This window comes from Xiphophorus hellerii, chromosome 6, assembly GCF_003331165.1.
Source record: "Xiphophorus hellerii strain 12219 chromosome 6, Xiphophorus_hellerii-4.1, whole genome shotgun sequence".
Lineage (NCBI taxonomy): Eukaryota > Metazoa > Chordata > Actinopteri > Cyprinodontiformes > Poeciliidae > Xiphophorus > Xiphophorus hellerii.
The window spans coordinates 28,322,215-28,341,792 of NC_045677.1; the positions used below are offsets into that span (position 1 = coordinate 28,322,215).

Sequence of the window (19,578 nt, forward strand, 5' to 3'; positions counted from 1 at the left end):
TCTCCTGGCGCCATGTTTAATTCCTAACAGGAAGTCGTGGTTCTTTTGAAGCATTGTGATTGGCTGACAGGTTTTAGCTTGGTGCTACACTGCCCCCTGTAGGTTTGGCATGTTTAAAACAACGCTCAGTAGCGTCATTCAGCAGGTTGGTGTGGATGAACACTTTTCTTAAACCGATCAGGTGCGGACGAGATTATTTAATATTATTATTTTATTTTAAGCCCAAGTCAATTCGCTTTCTCCCATTGACTTTGGTGCCTCTGGTAGATTTTATCCCGGGCCAATCAGCGAACAGAAGGAGAAGTTTTGAACGATGACGTTGATTTTCTGCATCCTATCTGCAGGGATTTACTCCTATTTTCTGCAGCAGGGTCCAGCTCTGATTTCAGGTGGTTTTAGAAAGCTCTTTGTTTCCTCTAAAATTTGCTCCACAAAGTTCTGCAGCTACTGTAAGCACATTCACATTCTACCCCAGAAATTCTCGCCCCAGTAGCCTCAAACAAACTCTGCGGTAATTAAACCAGCTAATGGGAGCAGGGTTCATGAAGGAGGCCGAGGGAGGTGGAGCGAACAGGGAGGTCTGCTGTGCTTCTCCTGTAGTCGGGGGCAAACATCTGAAATCCCATCAGAGGGTTGGACTCAGCTGGAACTACATGTTCTTTTGGAAATGACCAGAATAGTAACAAGGCTGAGTAAAGTCCGCAGGAATGGTCGAATTTATTTAATCCTGACCTGAAGTAGATATAATGCGTAAACGTATGCGAATGAGGAAATGCAAATGTAAAGCCAAGTTTGTTCTTAAGAGATTATCAAACCGCAGAATCTAACTTTCTGTGACTTCAGAAGCATTTCTAGGCGTCTACAATCCTCTTCGATTCTCAAATAGAGGGAAAGTAGAAACAGTAAATCACGTTATGAACTGTGAACAGACTATTGCAGTTTTAAACCTGACCTGCTGATTCTAACTTCAGACTTGTTTCATCTGAAATTGTGCTAAATAAAGAAAGTTGCTATATCAACAGCAGGGTGACTAATGTTAGCTGCAAATGTTCAGACATGACCTGATATAATAAATAAATAAACCTTTGCTTATTTATTTTTTCCTTAACATCCCAGTTGTTTTGTGTGTTTTTGCTATATTTTAATATTTACTAACTTATTATTATTTTATTAAATATTCGGCTTGCTTTCATTTTTAAATTTTGTTGTTCTTTCTTTTGTGCACATCGACAATAAAATGAATTCTGATTCTGATCTTTCAGTCAAACTTCTCTCTGAGCCGATCAATAGAGGACGGTGTTGAGTTTTAAACCTTCGCTGAGGTAAATAAGATCGGCTTTACAAACAAGTATTGACCGATCTCCAAAAATCAAGAATATTTTATTTATCGAGAACAGACAGGAAGTGCAGCTTCTACATCATTTTCTAATCACTTAAACAATGCTGGTTTTTTCAGATGAATCTTTCTTATAATTTTACCTTCAGAAACCCCAACGTTTTTAAAAGCATTGTTGTAAACAGAAGCAGCGCTTTGAAAACTTGGTGGTTCTGTTCATATCGGCCTGTCAGGGTCGGGAACTGGACCTGAGCTTTTACTGATTCTGTAAAAAGATACAGTCTGGAAATGGAACGTGTTTGTACTTTCAGACCTTTTTCTCTGTTTCTGTCTAAATATTGAAGAAAAATTAACTAAAAGTAAAAAAAACTTTGGTGTATTAATGATGCTTTTGTGTTTTTATCAGCGGTGCATTTAGTTTAGTATGTAAAAAAATGAAAAAGCTTTTCAGAGCAGCATGTCGGGTGTTTCGAGCTCTGGCTGCTGATAATAACTGTCCAGATTTACACTGTAGAGATTATTTGTTTTTAATTTTTACTATTATTCAACATTAATCTGAATGTAGGCTGTAAAGAGGAGCTGATTGTTTTAATATGGCAGCAGCAGAACGGGCTTAGCAGGGAGGTGCTGCGCTGTAATCCTGTTGTATTTCAAGCAAAATGTGTCACAGAACAGGCATTTCATTAAGACCCCAGAAACTGTGTCAGCCCAGAACAGCAGAAAAAAAAATCCTGTGCATCCGCTTTAAACGTCAGGGAACGCAGCACGGAAAGTAAGAACTGAACGCATCGCAAGTTTTCATAGTTTACTTATTTCTAAAGGTGATATTGACGTGAAATTTTCACCAAAAGTTGGTAAAAACCCAAGTAATCGATATATAGAAAGTAACCAAAACAAATGCATTCAGAAATTAACCCTTTAATGCCAAATGTATCATTTTGGATATATTATATCTCTAATAAAGTATTTTCCTTTTTATTATCGCAAAACAGATTTTTTTGGTAAAGGTTGTTAAATAAATATAAGTAGTCAGATGTAGTCTGAAAGTCTGATGTATTAATTATAATAGAAACAAATTTAGAAAACAATTTGAGTCAAAAATTATTTATTTTGTATAATGAAACACATTCAATACTTAATTTAAAAGAAAAATCTGAATATTCTGATAATTGTTTCATGTTATCAGGTTTCAACGGGTTAAGTTATGTGAAAATGACAAATTATTGAACTGATTTGGTTTCTTTCTTGGGTTATTACCAACATGTCATGTCAATAACACCTTTTGAAATATGTTTACTCTAAAAATGATGATGTGTTCAATACTTATTTTACCTGCTGCTTCATGTTTTACATCTAAAAACTGAAGCACCAACATTTTGTTACTAAATTTTCTGCAGCAGTTTTGACAAGTTCTGGTTATCATCATAACTATTTGTTCTGAAATTTGCAGGGTTTTAAGTCCAAAATGTTGTAATTTAAAGAAAAATAACAGATATGCATGAAAAGTGAGGCTGTTGGAAAGTGTCTGGCTGGTTTAGATGGTAAACTCTGCTAGTAAATCTCAAAACACTTTCTGAGAAGTTCTAGAGGAGAGCGGATCTGACATTATTTGAAAATGAAATTATGTATTAGTCTTTAAACTTGTGCAGACAGAGAGGAGAGTCGCTCTACCCGCCATGTTGGCCGGCTCCCAGAATGTTTTTGTCTTCCTTGATCCACTCGGCCCGTTTCCGTTCAGCTGCTTTTGTGGCCGGTGAATGCCAGAGTTTTTGTCTCCATTTGACAATCGGCGGCTGCTGGACGTCGCAGAGAGCTGCTGCAGACAGTTTGGCTCCAGAAACGCGTCGGTTAGGCTAACGGCTGCTGACAGCTTCTCCTGTACCTGGAACGGAGCTGAAAATCAGCTTTTAGTTTTTCATTTCACATCCGAACAGGAAGCAAGTTCTGTAGCTTTTCATATTATGAAATCAGTATTTAACCCAAAGTTTAATTATGAATGCATTTTCCTCAGTAGATAACCTCCAGATTACTGCCACATTAATTGGTTGACTGATTGATTGGGCCGATTATTTGCTATTTTTAAATAATCTGCTAGAAAAAGCCGATGAAGTAAAATTTTCAGAGTTAAATTTTAATTCAAAAGGAGACACAGAATAAACTCTTTAGCATATTTCTCAGTTTATTCCCATTTCATAGAAGCTTTTTTAAAGGTTTTACTTCACTAATAGGACGATTTGGGCTTTTTTAATATGTCGTTATTTATTACGTTTCACCTCTGAATTTGTAACTGTGCAGATTTAGCAAGGATCAGTGGTTAAGTCCTAAGTGCCTTGTCTTGTACATATCTAATTTTCTTAATAAATAACATTTTTTAGACTGCACTATGTTTAAGCAGATATTTGATCAGGTTATATCAACAGCAGCTCATTTAGAGCCTTGGGTTCTCCAGTCAGCAGGAATTCGGTTTTGCTGCCACTCTTTTGGTTTTTCATGCATTTTGTGAATTTCCTGGATGTGTTTTAAATGGTGGAACCTCTTTGCAGCTTTTACAGAGTTATTGTTTTATATCTGATGCATTGCATGAGTGGAAACCTGAAGTGTGTCTGAAATCGACACAAAGAGCTGACTGTACATTCATTGGCCTCTTATGCTACTTATCCTTCTGGGGTTATTACATTAGTTGCAGAGCTTGAGATAAGTGACGACAGATTATGGATTTATTTAATCTGGAGCCATATTGTGGAATGCTACACATACAGACAGTTTACTGACCTGCTTTACCTTTTTAAATCTTTTAAATGTAGAAGCAAGGAACAAATTTCCTGACACAGACTTGCGTTTAAACATATTTCGACTCTGAATCAAAGTGTGTTCTGATTTTTTTTTTCTGCAGAAAATGCTGACTGGGACAAAAGTTTTAAATAAAGAGTCATGTAAATCTTAAACCACATGGTTGAGCCTCCTGGGAGCATGGCCAGCAGCAGCACAAAGAGGCTTTTTATTTTCAGATCTGGGTTTTATGTTGGGCGACTCACACAAAGAATCCAGCTGCTGGTACGTTTGCATCAGCTTTTAGAGCTCTACAAACACTAACGGTTCTACTTTTAAAGGATTAGACCAGACGTTAGGAAGCAGAGGCCTCAGAGGTCTGGCTCAAAAACTTTTCAGGAACTTGGAACAAAAATTCAAATAATTTACCACCTGAAGACGATGTTTCAGCTCTACGAAACATTTACAGTTTTTACCAAAATGTTACGATTTCTTGTTGAACTTCTATCCTGCTGCTACTACATTTTAAAACCTTTTACTATAAAGTGGAAGTTCAAGTAGGTTTTCTTCCACTAAGCTTTCCAGTGAAAAGAAAATGTACACATGGCATCTTTGATTGTGCTTCCTGGTGAGACGGATCTTTAACCTGAATAACTAAAATGATCTAATTTTTTCCTCTTCCTGTAAAAATGCAGTAAAAACATTTCACTGCGTCTCATCCGACGTTGGCAGATCTCATCAAAATGTGTCTCCAGAGATATTTTCCTTGTTTCCACTGCCACAGTTTAAGAAACCACGACTTTACAGATCATTAGATACGACAGTTTTGTGTCAACATTTTGCACGTCAGCATCTCAACTGAAGTTCAGGTGAAATGAGAAAAGACAAAGTCACTGATCTTCCTCTCATTTTGGCCGATTTGAGCTTTTCTTTGTGTCGACCTCGATACGCGTCGGTGCCTGAAGGCTCGGCAGACGTCCGCCAGAATAATTCAGGACAATATTTCTTTGTGACCCCAATAAGAGACGCTCTGTTTGGCCGCCATGGAGGCAGGAATACTTTAAAAATGAATCTGTAGACGTGGAGCGGCCCTGACTGGCGTTAACAGAGCAGAACCGGGTTTTCTAGGTTCTGCTGCTCTGTACGGCGCTGTCATCAACAATACTCAGTAATGAACATCATCCAATGTTGCTGTTTAATTAGATTTAGGTTTAAAGTAGATTACAGCAGCTTTTGTTTTTGACTTGACTTTGATGAAGCTTTGTCAGAAGACACAGAAAGTTGTTCTTCTGTCAGTTAGATCCCATAAATAAGGAATTATTACAGAATGACCCATCATGGGGGAAGATGGATCAATAAATAAATGTGATTTCTGCAAGTCCCAAAACATGCAATGCATTTGTTACTTACTCTACCCTGAATACATGAATTATTAAAAAAAATATATACTTTGTGAGATTCTGACTTTGCTTAGTGAAGGACTTTTATTATCATCACAAAATATACATTAAACATCCATGAGATGCAATAATAATGTTTAACAGAATCCATAAAACATAAACTTTTCAGATTCTTAATATTCTAATATTTCTGATTTTAAAGCTGTGCAAGAAAAGTAATTTTTTTTTAAACGGTCCAAGAAAAGACAAAAAAGAATAACAAATGTAAAAAAAGTAAAACTGATATTTTGCTGCATGAAGCAGAAGGAAAGTTTTGATTCAGATGTAATTTGGTACAAATATACATCAGTGATGGAAACGCTGGAGATTCAATTAGCAAAGAGCTAGTTCATCTAGAACAGAGCATAAACTAGAGTGATGGTTTTATCAGGCGGTATCCTGAGCGTCTGACAGTCAAACAGAGACGCCAAGAAAACCTTCTGGATCAGGATCTGCAGCATTTACAGTCTAAATAAACATTTGTTTTTGAGCTTGTCACTATAAGCAATAAATAAATTAAGTGCATAATTAATTAAAATGAGCTCAATAATTTCCATTTGCATGATTTATCGTTTTTCTCTCTTTCAACCAAAAACTGGATGATAAAAGTTTTCAGTCTGATCAGGACAGTTTTGTTTCCGAGACTTCACAATTCATTTTATTTGTTGTTTCTGTTGTTTTGTTTATTTATTTTGGATATTTAAATTGTGAAAAGTCCAAAGAACTTTGCAGATCCGGAGCTGCAGACTTCTAGTTTGGATTTTCTAGGCAGCGTTTCCAGAACTTGACAGATTAAGTTTTCAGTTTTCACGAAGCCGACCTCATGGTGGATTCTCACGGTTTCCCTGGGAGTCGTTTGCCCAACACTGGGCCACTGTGTCATCTGTGTAGCCGAAATGTGGGGCAGTTACACGGCAGAACCCCCAGGCTCCATAATGACCCACAATGCAACAGTTATTTACCCCAACCAACCGGCTGAACAGCAGCGCTTCCAGTCCAGCCGACCAGCTTCAGTCACAGCTCCTTAAAAATCAGATTATTTATGGACTCATCAAATTACATTCCAGTCAGACTGCTGAAGCGTTTCTGAGCTAATCAAGTTTAATGCCCAGAAAGATGCACTTTTTTTTTTATTAAAAAGAGAATTTGTTTTTAACATTTTTTATTTTATTTATTTTATTAAATTTATTTTTTTAATTAAGAAATAAATTTCTTTTAATTAACATTCCTCTGTACTGGAGTGAACTATTTATTTGGTATTTATGTTGAAATCTTGCCCGTACTGTGCAGTATTTTCATTCTTTAATCTGTTTTTATGTATTTTTTATATTTGTTTGTGTGAGTCGTTGCTTTGCTGCCGTTTCACAGAAAGTTCTCCACTATGGGACAATAAATAATATTTATATTTTATTCTTCTAAATCTGTTCTGACCACAATCCACGTCCCATGGAGCTCACCTAAAATTCATAAATAGACTTTACTTCACAATCCTCTCATGCTGCGTGTAGCCCTGGTGCTTTTTCCTTCCACTAAACTTTCTGTGAATATGCATTATGACTTTTTAACAGTGCAGCTTTGTGACTCAGCCTCATGTCCAGCCCCTCCTTGCTCTGGTGGACGTTAAGTTACTCTAATGTATAAATGGTCAGCGGTCCCTTCTGCCCTGTTATTATGGTTTTCAGCCAACATGGAAACGTTTATGCTCAGTTAATCATCACTTAAACCAAGAAGTCCTTCATCATTGGAACACCGGACCCAAATAATTAAGAACTAATCTGACAAAATTATATTTTTCAGAGTTCTTGTTGGTATATTTAAATTATTTATGTTTATTTTAATGTTTATATTACAGTGAAGCACAAACTGTTGTAATAAATTGGCAAGTAAAGGAAATTCCTTCAATGTTTTTATAAACCATGAAGTTCCTGCAGTCTGGAAGGACTTGCATGGGAAAATGAAACATTTTTCTCTCAAACAGCTGTTTGTGCTCCGGTTCTCCTGCCCTGAATCGTCTTCATGTTTTCAGCTTCATCAGGACGCAGAGTTTCAGTTATTGCTTCAGTTTTATCAGTCGGTGTAAATGGACAGCAGAAAGAGTCAGAGCTCCTAATGGCTTCAGATAATCAGCCTGTTTTATTTCTTGCCTCTCTAGAACTTTCAATCTAGTGAAATCTGTGTAGGGTCTGTCCTAGGAGGAAGAATTGCATTGTAGTTTATATATTTGGGTCATTGTAGAGAGAAAATGGCTCGAATTTCCTGCAAAAAGTTTGCGAGTAATCTCAGAAATTTTCTATAAAAAAGCATTTCTGAGCTCCAAAAGTAAAAAAAAACTGCAGGCAAAAACTCAGAACGTTTGAGTTTTAATCTCAGAAATATTGTAGGAAAAAACTTCAAGAAGTAGAAAATGTGCAAGAAAAACTAAGATTTAGAAATCAATTTTAGAAATGTTAAAAAACTGGGAAGTTTCTCTGTTTCAAAAGTTGGAAATATTTGAGAAAAAACTCAGAGATTTGAGATTAATTTAGGAAATTTCAGCGTTTAATCTAAAAATTTCATTTTTGGGGGGTAATTTACTCCTTTTTTCTGTCCTCAGTGGCCCGACCTCTGTAAAACCTGCCTGAAACGACCCAAACCCAAACCAGGCCGCGTGGATTCACAGCCAAATGCATATCGGAGAGCAGAGCTGCTTCAGGAAATGATCCGTTTTAAATATCAGATCTGGTTTCTTTTGTACTTTGAGTCAAATTGTTAAGCTGTTGCCCCTGGCAACAAGAAATTCGTCAGGAAAGTCCTGGTCGGTTAAAAACATCAGGTTTCTTCTCAACAGTCCTCATGGGTTTTGATGCTGGAGTTGTGAACTGGTTGGTTGGTGACGTTGGACGCAGACTGCTGTGTCAGCGTTTCATTGTCTGCTCCCCGTTTCCATCTCGACCCGGTCGGCCCGTCTCACAAAGCCGCATGGCTCCTCGCTCAGCGTTTACTCTGACTGTTGTGCAGGAAAACTGCTGCGTGTCATAAATAAACCCGAGCGGAGAGGCAAACAGCCAGGGAAACATTAGCCGATTGAAAGCTTACAAGCTTTTTAGCTTGTTGAATGACTTTTGCATACAAACACGCAGCAGTTTAAAGTGACGCTTTACATTTCTGATCAGCTGAGGCTGCATGCATTCCCTGGTTCGGGCTCATCCAGGCCGTACGGCCGCAGCTGGAGGATCGAGGCTCTCCGCGCCTTCATGATGCAGCAGCAGCAGCAGCAGCAGCAGCAGCAGCAGCAGCAGCAGCAGCAGCAGCAGCAGCAGCAGCAGCAGCAGCAGCAGGGCTGACTTTAATCATTTTAGGGAACAGGAATGCACCGATTAATTGGGCCGAGTAACCAGGATCAGCAGATTCTGTGAAGGATCCTCTAACGCAGCATGTTGTTGGAAAGGAAGTTTTAAATGGTTGAAGATCCAAACGCAGCCGTTTAGATTAATGCTGAGGTGCAAAAAGATAAATGTCTGTCCTTAATGTTGCTGATTTTTACCTTAACTTATCACAATATTTTGTGGCCGAAATTTATTACAATAAGCAATAAATCTATTAATCACGTTAAATTAAAACAAACCCAATAATTTCCATTTCAATGATTTATCATTTTTTCTATTTTCTCTCCCTTTTCACCAAAAACTGGACGGCACAAGTCTTCAGTCTTTTTTTATAGGACAGTTTTGTTCACAGTGACTTCATAATTAATTTTATTTGTTGTTTTGTTTAATTATTTTAGATACTTAAATAGTCTTCATGGTTCATGGTGCAGCGCCCCCACAGGCGAGGAGGGGAACAGGTTTTTCAAAGGGTTTTGTTGCTTTTGCTCAGAGCAGCGAGAAAGAGCCGCAGCAGCTGAGAAGGTGGCAGTTTTGGCCCCTGATGGGGTGTGACCATTTCTGAAGAAAACCCCATGGAGTCAGAAATGAAGGTTTGTTTCTGCTGAAAACCAGCCCAACGTCATGGTGAAGGTTTTGGAGTTTGATTGTTTCCTTCATTTTAAAATACATCTAAAAATAGATTTTTGTTTTTACTCGGTTTCTGTTTGTCTGTTTTCAAAACTTCTCTGATGATCTGAAATATTTAATTATGAACAACCAAAAATATATTTTTCCTTAAAAAAGAAAAGACAGTCATTCCTTCTGAGTCTTATGACATAAAGTCACATTCAGTGAATTAAAATAGATTCATTTTATTTATTATAATAAAAGCACCTTTAAGCAGGTATTAAACAAACCCACATTAAAAATGTTTTTTTTTAATCTGATGTAATATTCTAATTTTAAATGTCATGTTTTCATTAGCTGTCAGCTGAAAATAATTATAATTAACAGAAATAAAGGCTTTCCAACATGCACCTTTGTGTAATGTAGATAATGTTTCACTTGGTGATATAAACGGCCTTCTCAGTAATATTTTATTGAATGGGTTTGGAGTGAACTCGTCTCCAGCAGAAGGTTGCATCGTTTTGGACCTGCTTTCAGCCAGAAGCTGGTTTCTCCAGCCTGGAAACATGAGTCACGCCGCAGCGCCGACTCAAACCAGATCCGACCAGATGGGACTGAATCTACCTGTTGTATAACAGGAAGCATGTTCAGATACTCTTTGTAACTCCAGCGCTCTGGATGCAGCGGTGAGGAGGTTATATTTATGCGCTTGAGGAGGAGATTATAGTTTGGATGTAAGGCTGTTATATCAGACTGTTTAACCTCTGAAGCGTATGGTCCTGGGAAAATAAGCAGAGGAGTCAGAAAACTGAACTAAAGGATAAATATATACATCTTTTCAGTGCAGAAGAGAAAAAAGCAAAGCAATTTTGCTGCAATAAGACAAGAGGAGAATGCTGCTATTAGCCCCGTTTAGCTCCTGTAAAACCCAAAATCATCATTTCAGATGAAATGTATTGTTTATTCAGTTCAAATATTTTGTTTTGATGCGTTTGGGATCAACTTCCTGCTGAACATCGAACTGTTCGGGTCTCAAGCATCTAGCTGTTGGTGTGATGTGCAGTTTATGGTTGTTTTTACTCCTGATAGACTCAGTTTGGTTGGGAACCAAAATTGCAACATTTGTTACATTTTTAGCTGCTGTGGTTATTTTATCTCTCTGCTCTGAGTCAAACCAATAAAACAATTTGAAAAACTTGTTCCCCTCCGAACCTGTGGGGGCGCTGCATCAAGAACTACGGAAGGAAACAACACAAAAAAGACTGAGTGCAATTTCCTTCTTCATGAAATGTATAAAGAAATGGAGTAGCGTCAGATTTTATTGGTCCTTGGATTTATCTTTTGCTGTTGGTAAAAGACCACGAGCCATTTCTCCCGCTAGCGTTAGGCTAGCTCGTTTGTTTTGGTTGTATTTACCCAGAATGCTCTGCTCTGTAGTCCACTTCCTTCTTTTGGAGGGATCTCCGATCTGCTTTGCATTAGTACCGCATCGGAGTTCACTTCAACAGAACCAAGAGTGAGATCGTCCCTCATAGATCGTGAATATTGTCACCAATACCTGATCTAGAATTTTCTTAAATATTGTGATCGATTAGATATTGTTATTGGATTGGTGCATCTCTAAAATGACTAAGATGTTAATGGAAATGAAGCGGTGGTCCAAGGTGGATAAAGAACCCAAAAATGATTGTACTCAGGTAAGAGCAGCACTACTTCAACATACTTTCACTCAAGAAAAAAAGTATTTGGTAAAAAGTCTATTTAAGTTTTGAGTAAGTCATCAAAATATCAGTCAACATAAACGTCATTTAATATTTAAAATTACATCATGAGATGGACCGAAATATAAAGTTTTGTGGAAAGTTTAGTATTTTAAGAATCACACTGAAAATTATTCATGTAAATAACATAATTACAAAAAATTGTAAATAGAAAAGTTTGTTTGAACAAACAACTTATGAAACTTTAACACAAACTGCAGATGTGATTCTGTGTCTGGTGAATTTCTGGTTAAAACATGTTTGTTTCTCATTCAGTGGGCAGAAAATCCAGATGTTTTTCTCAAGTAAGAGCAGAAATACTTCATAACAACATTACTGAAGTAAAAGTAAAGTACAATAATGCTACTTAAAATATTTTTTTTCCGAAAAAGTTACTTACGTAAATGTAGCTGAGTAAATGTAACTAGTTACTACCCAGCTCTGGAGGTGGTGTCAGGAAACCGGATCCTCTCTGCTGCTGACCTGTAATCGGGTCACGCTCCAGTCTTTTGATTGTGGCCGATGTTGACCTACATAGATTCAAAGAGAGACGATTAGGTTCCGGTCCGATTCCCTGCTCACACATTTCATCATAAATGACTCCATCATGGAGGGATGAGGGGACGGCCGGGCTGCAGAGTGGAGGCGGCGCTGCAGGAACCAGAGACCTGTTGGCTGGGATGGACGGGAACAATGAGGCTGAATATCAGGGAGCGATGAGGCTGAAAATCAGGGAACAATGAGGCTGAAAATCAGGGAACGATGAGGTGAAAATCAGGGAGCGATGAGGCTGAAAATCAGGGAACGATGAGGCTGAAAATCAGGGAACGATGAGGCTGAATATCGGGGAGCGATGAGGCTGAAAATCAGGGAACGATGAGGCTGAAAATCAGGGAACGATGAGGCTGAAAATCAGGGAACGATGAGGCTGAATATCGGGGAGCGATGAGGCTGAATATCAGGGAACAATGAGGCTGAAAATCAGGGAACGATGAGGCTGAATATCGGGGAGCGATGAGGCTGAAAATCAGGGAACGATGAGGCTGAAAATCAGGGAACGATGAGGCTGAAAATCAGGGAACGATGAGGCTGAATATCGGGGAGCGATGAGGCTGAATATCAGGGAACAATGAGGCTGAATATCAGGGAACGATGAGGCTGAATATCAGGGAACGATTAGGCTGAATATCAGGGAACGATGAGGCTGAATATCAGGGAACGATGAGGCTGAATATCAGGGAACGATGAGGCTGAATATCAGGGAACGATTAGGCTGAATATCAGGGAACGACGAGGCTGAATATCAGGGAACGATGAGGCTGAATATCAGGGAACGACGAGGCTGAATATCAGGGAACGATTAGGCTGAATATCAGGGAACGACGAGGCTGAATATCAGGGAACGACGAGGCTGAATATCAGGGAACGATGAGGCTGAATATCAGGGAACGATGAGGCTGAATATCAGGGAACGATGAGGCTGAATATCAGCTGCAACCGAGGCTCTTTACTCTCATCAGAGTTGGAGAGTAACTAGGTACATTTACTCGGTTACATTTACTTGAGTAATTTTAACTTTGAAATGTGTTTTAAACCAGAGGAAACATGAGAAGTCAAGCAAAGGAAATAAAATGCATAATTTGTGGTGTAAGTCCAGAACACATGAGAATCAGTTGGAGATTTTTTTTGTCCTTCTTATTTCGTGAAAAATGATTTTTTGGGAGATGTATGGGAGAAAAAACCTGCTGAGGTTTTGTTTTTCAGAAATGTGTACATGTGTGTTTTTATTTTATTTTGGCTTCACAAAACTCTGCACTGCTGCTATTTTTAATTTCTTTTGCAGCCTGACCTTCATGCTTACCTCAACATTAGAATAAACTAAATAAATCAGCCTGTGGTAAAGAGCTGCACTTAACTGTTGCTGTGTTGAAACTCCTGCATATTTAAAATGCAGGAAAATTATTAAAATCTTTAATTTCTGGTGTTTTTAGATCATAAAACTTTTTGTTTCTGATTGATTTTCTCACTAATTTTTGTTTGTGCCAATAAATGAATACATATCAACAAGCAGCAGAATTATTACAGAATCAGTTTATGATTTATTCCCTTTAAAGTGATTTGCAGGATTATTTATCTGCTGCAAAATGAGGATCCAGCATAAAAAACCATTTTAATTTCAATGTTTTATTACAAGGACAGAAAATACTGCATCGCTTGCCGTCTTTAGTCTCTGTCCGGATTATTTATCACGTTCCCCGTCCTGGGCGTTTGTCCGTCCTCACGTTTCTGTCAGCCTGGTTCTGTCTGATCCGACCCGACGCTCTGCAGCTCGTTGCGTAACGCGGCTGGAGGCCGACGCAGGGTTTCCCCTCGTTCCCCCGTCCAGGATTATCCTCCATGCTGCTGAAGGCCGAGCCGTCGGCGCAGGCCGTATGTTTTATCATCCCGAGCTTCGCTTGTCTGTCAGGGCATGCAGGAGGGCCAGGAAGCAGTTTGGTTCTGATTCTCTTGCATCATGAGACCGACCCAAATATAAAGCTGTTTCTGGGATATTTTCACAGTTTTAAGTTGAAAACTCAAAGCTGCTTCCTTGTTGAATAAATTAAATATTCTGTAGAATCTGTTGAATAATTTCTCCTCTTAGTGTTTTTAGTTTGCTCTTAGAATGACAAACATGTTGATTTGCTTTCTTCCCTTTAATAAAAGCAACACATGAAGTCTATTTATTTAACATGGAACATAAATCTGATTTCTGTCTGACTTTTTAAAACACAATTTCATCATTTTGAAAAGGATTTAAGATGTGCCAATTTATCATTTATCTATAATATTTCAGTTTTTGTCGTAAAATATAAAATGAATCATTTCTTGGTCTGTAAAATGTTTTTTAACCTTAGTTTAAATAAGGCAGGACTATAGAGATAAACTCTTTTTCTGGATCAATCTGGAGAGGAAAACTTTTACAAAAACTTTACATTTGATTATTTTTGGCCAAAAAATGTTTAAGCATGTTTTTGGTGTCACCAATAAAAATTAAATACTAAAAACCTTCAACTGCATTTCTCCACAACTTGTAAAATACAAAACTAAACAATTCATGTTTTACACAGCACAATAACATCAATAAATAAAAGCTGATTTACAACACAACACTTTCAAAATAAACGAGTTTTATCTTAAATTTTGCATTAATTGTGCATTTAATAAATTACTGACATATTTAAATCTTTTTTTTTGTTAATGTTTACAAATTCATTAAACTGACCATATATAAAAATAATTATTTAACTGTTTATTTGTTGAAATGTTGAACTTTTTGACCATATTACTGTTCATAACTTGAATTAAGATCAGTTTAGCAGTTTGACATCAAACTACTGAGATCCACTCAGTTGTACGAAAAATAAAAGTATTACAGAAATATCATAAAAATCCCCTTTTCTAAACAAATTAAAAATACAGAAAATAAGATGTTTTGTTGTTATAGGTGGAAAAAATCTGCATATGAAACTAAAACTACTTAAAACAAATTCCTTTATCCTGTTTTGTCTATTTGAAATGTATTAAGACGTCTGATCTAGATTTGTTGTTTTTGCTGAAAGAAAAGTATTTCAGAATTATCTAAGAAAGACTCAGGAGTCAGAAATAAAACCATTATTGAAAGTAGACCATCATCGGTGACATGAACCCAGTGCTCCCAGTGGGTTTACTGGACCGGTTAACTAAGCCTCAGTCTGGTTCTGTGCCTGGCCCAGCTTTGAGTTTTAAGTCACGCCATCACATTTTTGTGTTTGCTTTCAACCGGAGCCAGGGATTTATCTGCTTTAATTCCCTCTAATTGGAGAAATCTTAACTCCCAGCCTCCAGCCGGGCCCTTGTTGCTCCGTCATATGATCTGCACACATGACCGGCTCCTATTGTTTGAGTAGTCATGGTGTGAATTGTTGCATAAATCCAAAAAACAATTAGCAAATGTCACTGAGTTTATGAGCAAATTGATGTCAAAGGTCCTTTTCTGTAGTTCTGAGGAAGAAACTGATGTTTTCTCACATAAGACGCAGAAAATGGACGGTAGTCAGTAAACCCTATGTTGAACTCGAGGCTCAGGGGCCAAATCCGGCCCGCCATAACTTTTTATGTGGCCCCCTTGACTCCAGACACACAAACAGAACCTTAAAGGTAACATTTGTGTCTTTAAATATTATTTTATTAATCAAATAAAGCAGTTTTTACCTCTATAGTTCCAAGTTACATCAATCAGTTCCTCCAGTTTTTCCAGATTTTGCGATTAACAAAATGTCACATACTGTCATACATAAGTGGAAATATTAGAAAATTAGCACCACAAAATCTTTGATTTTCATTGCAAAAAAATCACAAAAACAAAAGTATTTTAATATTATATAACTTTAGGAAGAACTTAAAAAAATGCAGAGACAACTATTTATTAATATTTTCACGGCAACATGGGCTTAAAGTTTTATCACAATATTTTGTGGTACTATTGTTATGACAATAAAAGTGACAATAACCATTTATTGTGATTTGTATCACTAAACTTCACACAGCATCTGCATTTAATCATATTTTCACATTTATTTGTGTTAATTGAGGCTCTACTTGAACACAAAAGTGGATAAAATATTGAAACTAACAATCCCAACAATACAGATGGTTTTAGGGTGTTTAAAAAACCAGAACTAGAGGAAACAAGAACCAGAATTAATCTACTCTTTACCATTCTAGCTATAAATGTGTATTTGCGCCCCCTAGCGGCAGTAAAGGTAATAAATGCGTGTTTGTGTTTGTTTCTGCCCCCTGGTGGCGATGAAAACCGTAATAATTTAATGTTTATGTGTTTCTGCTTGCAGCCATCATGTATGTGATGGGAGCTCTGGGCCCGGCGGCCGGTTACCTGCTGGGCGGAGTCCTGATCGGGTTTTACGTCGACCCAAAGACCGTGGTGAACATCGACCAGAGCGACCCGCGCTTCATCGGCAACTGGTGAGACCAATCAGCTGCTCTGTTGGGGAGGAGGTCAAAGGTTACAGCAGGAAACATGTTTACCGTCAGACCCAGGGCTGAACTTCTCCTGGCCGCAGGATCCATGTTTTTACCAAAACAATAAACAAATAACTTCAGAATTTTCAAATACTTCGGTTTTTGTTCATATTCATAAAAATCCCAAAATATCTACACAAGTCACCTGAGATGGATGACGAGTGGCATATAAAATACGATGTTTACAAAACATGATTCATTTAAAGAAAAAAAAAGTCTGACCAAAGCAGGACGGAATATTTTAGGATTTATTTACTTTTGTAAATATGTTTAGTAAACATGTTTTTACAGGCCTGGGATTTAATTTGATCCCATCTTCATTTTATTTTACTGATTAACTTGAGATTTAAGTGAAAAAATAAGCAAAACTTTATGAAGAAAGTCCAGTTCTTAAATCATCCAACCGTCCGTCCATCCATCCGTCCATCCGTCCGTCCGTCCGTCCGTCCATCCATCCATCCATCCGAATTGAACAAAGCCGTTTTCTATGACGGTTTTCTTGTTTCTTTTCTGTTTCTGAAGCTCTAATCATTCTGAACTTTCCGTTTGGATGCGTTTCATAAATCGTTCTGTCGTTTCTCTGAACATGCCGCTGCTGATGATTCAGATGTTCAGAGCTGCTAGCGAAGCCGCCGTCTCTCCGCCTGCGTAGCCGGTGACTCAGCAGGAAGCGGCCGTCGGGCTTCCTGCATGAATTACAGCCGATGAAGGCAGGACGGGTGTTTGTGAACGGATCGGCTCATTTACGCCCAATAACATCCAGATCGCCTCTGTTCTCGCCTCGTGTCTCTGATCAGAGTTGAGGCTAGTCGCTTCACACCTGGGGTGGCGGCGTGTGTGTGTGTGTGTGTGTGTCTGTGTGTGTGTGTGTGTGTGTGTGTGTTTCCTGATCTCCCGTTGCTTCTGTAAATGAAAACAAACTGGAACATGTTGGTAATGTTCCTGCTAAATCTGCTCCCACTCTCCAGATTCAAAATGTTAATCTGAGGTGTTTTAAAAATGTTTGAGTCGCAATAATTTGGCTCCAATATTTAATATTCGTGCAGAAGTATTCATACCCCGTAAACTTCTTTGCATTTTATCACATTACAACCAAAATCTTCAGTTTTCACCTACCAGCAAAGAACGCTAAATCTTTCTGAGTTTTTATTTTTATTTTCCTTCCTTTTCACATTTCTGCACCACTTTGTGTTGGTCTATCACAGAAAATTATTTTTGTGTACAGAGGGTTTTTTTACAACAAAGTATTTGGGCCATACTATTAAAAAATGAAATAAAATCACAGGAATAAACCTGCATGAGAATAAAATCATAACATTATGAGAAATTAATAACTTTATCAGAATTCTCATAATTCTACAACTTTACTACAACTTTATTAATGTATTTCAACTTTATTCTCGTACAACTTGAGTGTATTATGAATCTTCATCTGGGTTTTTTTTAATTGTACCTCACAATTTAAAAATGATGTGAATGGTTATGAAATGTGATCTAACACCAGAGAGGCGTTTCTGGTTTCTGGTTTCTGGTTTGGACGACTGATTCGGTTCCTGTTCCCCAGGTGGAGCGGCTTCCTGCTGTGCGCCGTCGCCATGCTGCTGGTCATTTTCCCCATGTTCACCTTCCCCAAGAAGCTCCCTCCTCGGCACAAGAAGAAGAAGAGGAGGAAAAAGCTGAACCTGGACGACATGTCCAGCGACGACGACGTGCTGAAGGAGAAGAGCAACAACAGCAAGCAGCAGACGGTCGCCTCGTCCATGGGCTTCGGGAAGGACATCAAAGGTTTCAGCCGGCCGCCATCTTTCTTCTGTCTTAGAGACGCTTTCAAGAACAAAAAAATCTCTGCTGCGATGCAAAGTACCGAGAAAAAAACTAGTGGCTATAATTTCATATTCAGTTTCTTCAATGCTTTTTTCTATTAGTTGAGAGAAATAAGAGTTTAATTTCTTTGTTTGTAGCTTTAGTTCAGGTTTTGCACGGATTGAATCCTAATAAAGTGCAATTTAATGTTTGATTACAGCATAATATTAAAACATTATGTACAGTTGAAACCAGATATTTTCACACTTCTAGAAAAAAGATGCAAACATATTTTTTTTACTCATTATGTGAAGTTAAATCTTGCTAACGTTTAGTGTTTTAGGTTAATTACAATGACCAAGATTATTTCAATTGGCTAAATGCCAGAAAAATTAGCAAGAAATATACAGTATATATATATATTTTTTAGATATTTATTTTTATATTTAAGAATTTAATTTGAGCAGGAAGGTCATTTACCTTTTGAGCAATTGTTTCAACATAATCAATATTTATTATTATTAATGGTTTAATTACTTATTGATCTGTGAAACTGAAATAAAAATTTAATTATATTTTATACATAAAAAATGTTATTAAAATTAGGAGATTTTTTGTTAAATAAGTGTTTTGATCTCCTACCAGGTCATGTGTGTGAAATAAAACAGAAAATTTTGTTTTATTCTATTTTCCATTTCCTTACAACAAAATGTAGAAAACTCTCACAAAACATGATTAATAACAGTAATCAATAATGTCATATATATTTTATCTTTTTTTAGTTTCTTTATGTTAATTTTATCTCCAAAGTTTGGTGCTGGAAAAGTTTGAAAACTTACCTTGAAAATGCTTGATTTTCATTGAGCAGAAGAATTAGATTGGGAACAAACAGAGAACCAGTTTTAATTTGATATGAAGCAGACGTCATAATAAAATCTACATCCTTGATGTTTTGCAGATTTCCTCCTGCAGAACTTTATTATTTTTCCACAGATGATTTTTTTAGTAAAACCAGACCTTTTCTTCTCGTTGTCTTGCAGATCTTCCCAAAGCTGCGGTGAGGATCCTCAGCAACGTGACCTTCGTCTTCGTCAGCCTGTCCTACACGGCGGAGAGCGCCATCGTCACCGCCTTCATCACCTTCATCCCCAAATTCATCGAGTCGCAGTTCGGGATCCCGGCCTCCAACGCCAGCATCTACACCGGTGAGCTGGAGAACAGCACAGCGCTCCATGAGAACGGAAACGTTTCTTTATTTAACGTCTGAGATGCAGACAGCGGGACAACACCCTGCTCTGCTCTGCTCTGCTCCGCTCAGCTCATCTAAGCTGCTCTGCAGAGACGTCCAGGGCTGCAAGCCAGCAGTAATAATAAAGAAACTGCTGGTCTCCAAATGAAGGCGAGCACAGAGGAGACGGAGCTGCAGGACTGCTCTCCAA

At 37.8% G+C, this 19,578-nt stretch overlaps 1 protein-coding gene across 2 annotated transcripts in view; it reads left to right on the forward strand.

Annotated features, from left to right (window-relative positions):
• The window catches only part of LOC116720930 (solute carrier organic anion transporter family member 5A1-like), a 30,858-nt gene that overhangs the window by 2,178 nt on the left and 9,102 nt on the right, over positions 1-19,578 (forward strand). The window contains exons 2-5 of one of the 2 annotated variants that reach the window (XM_032564425.1): positions 268-389; positions 16,147-16,279; positions 17,901-18,121; positions 19,180-19,344. In XM_032564425.1, the coding sequence (XP_032420316.1) occupies positions 314-389; positions 16,147-16,279; positions 17,901-18,121; positions 19,180-19,344 (595 nt within the window). In that variant the 5' untranslated portion in view covers positions 268-313. The remainder of the gene's footprint in view (positions 1-267; positions 390-16,146; positions 16,280-17,900; positions 18,122-19,179; positions 19,345-19,578) is intronic. The other variant, XM_032564423.1, reaches the window with a different exon arrangement.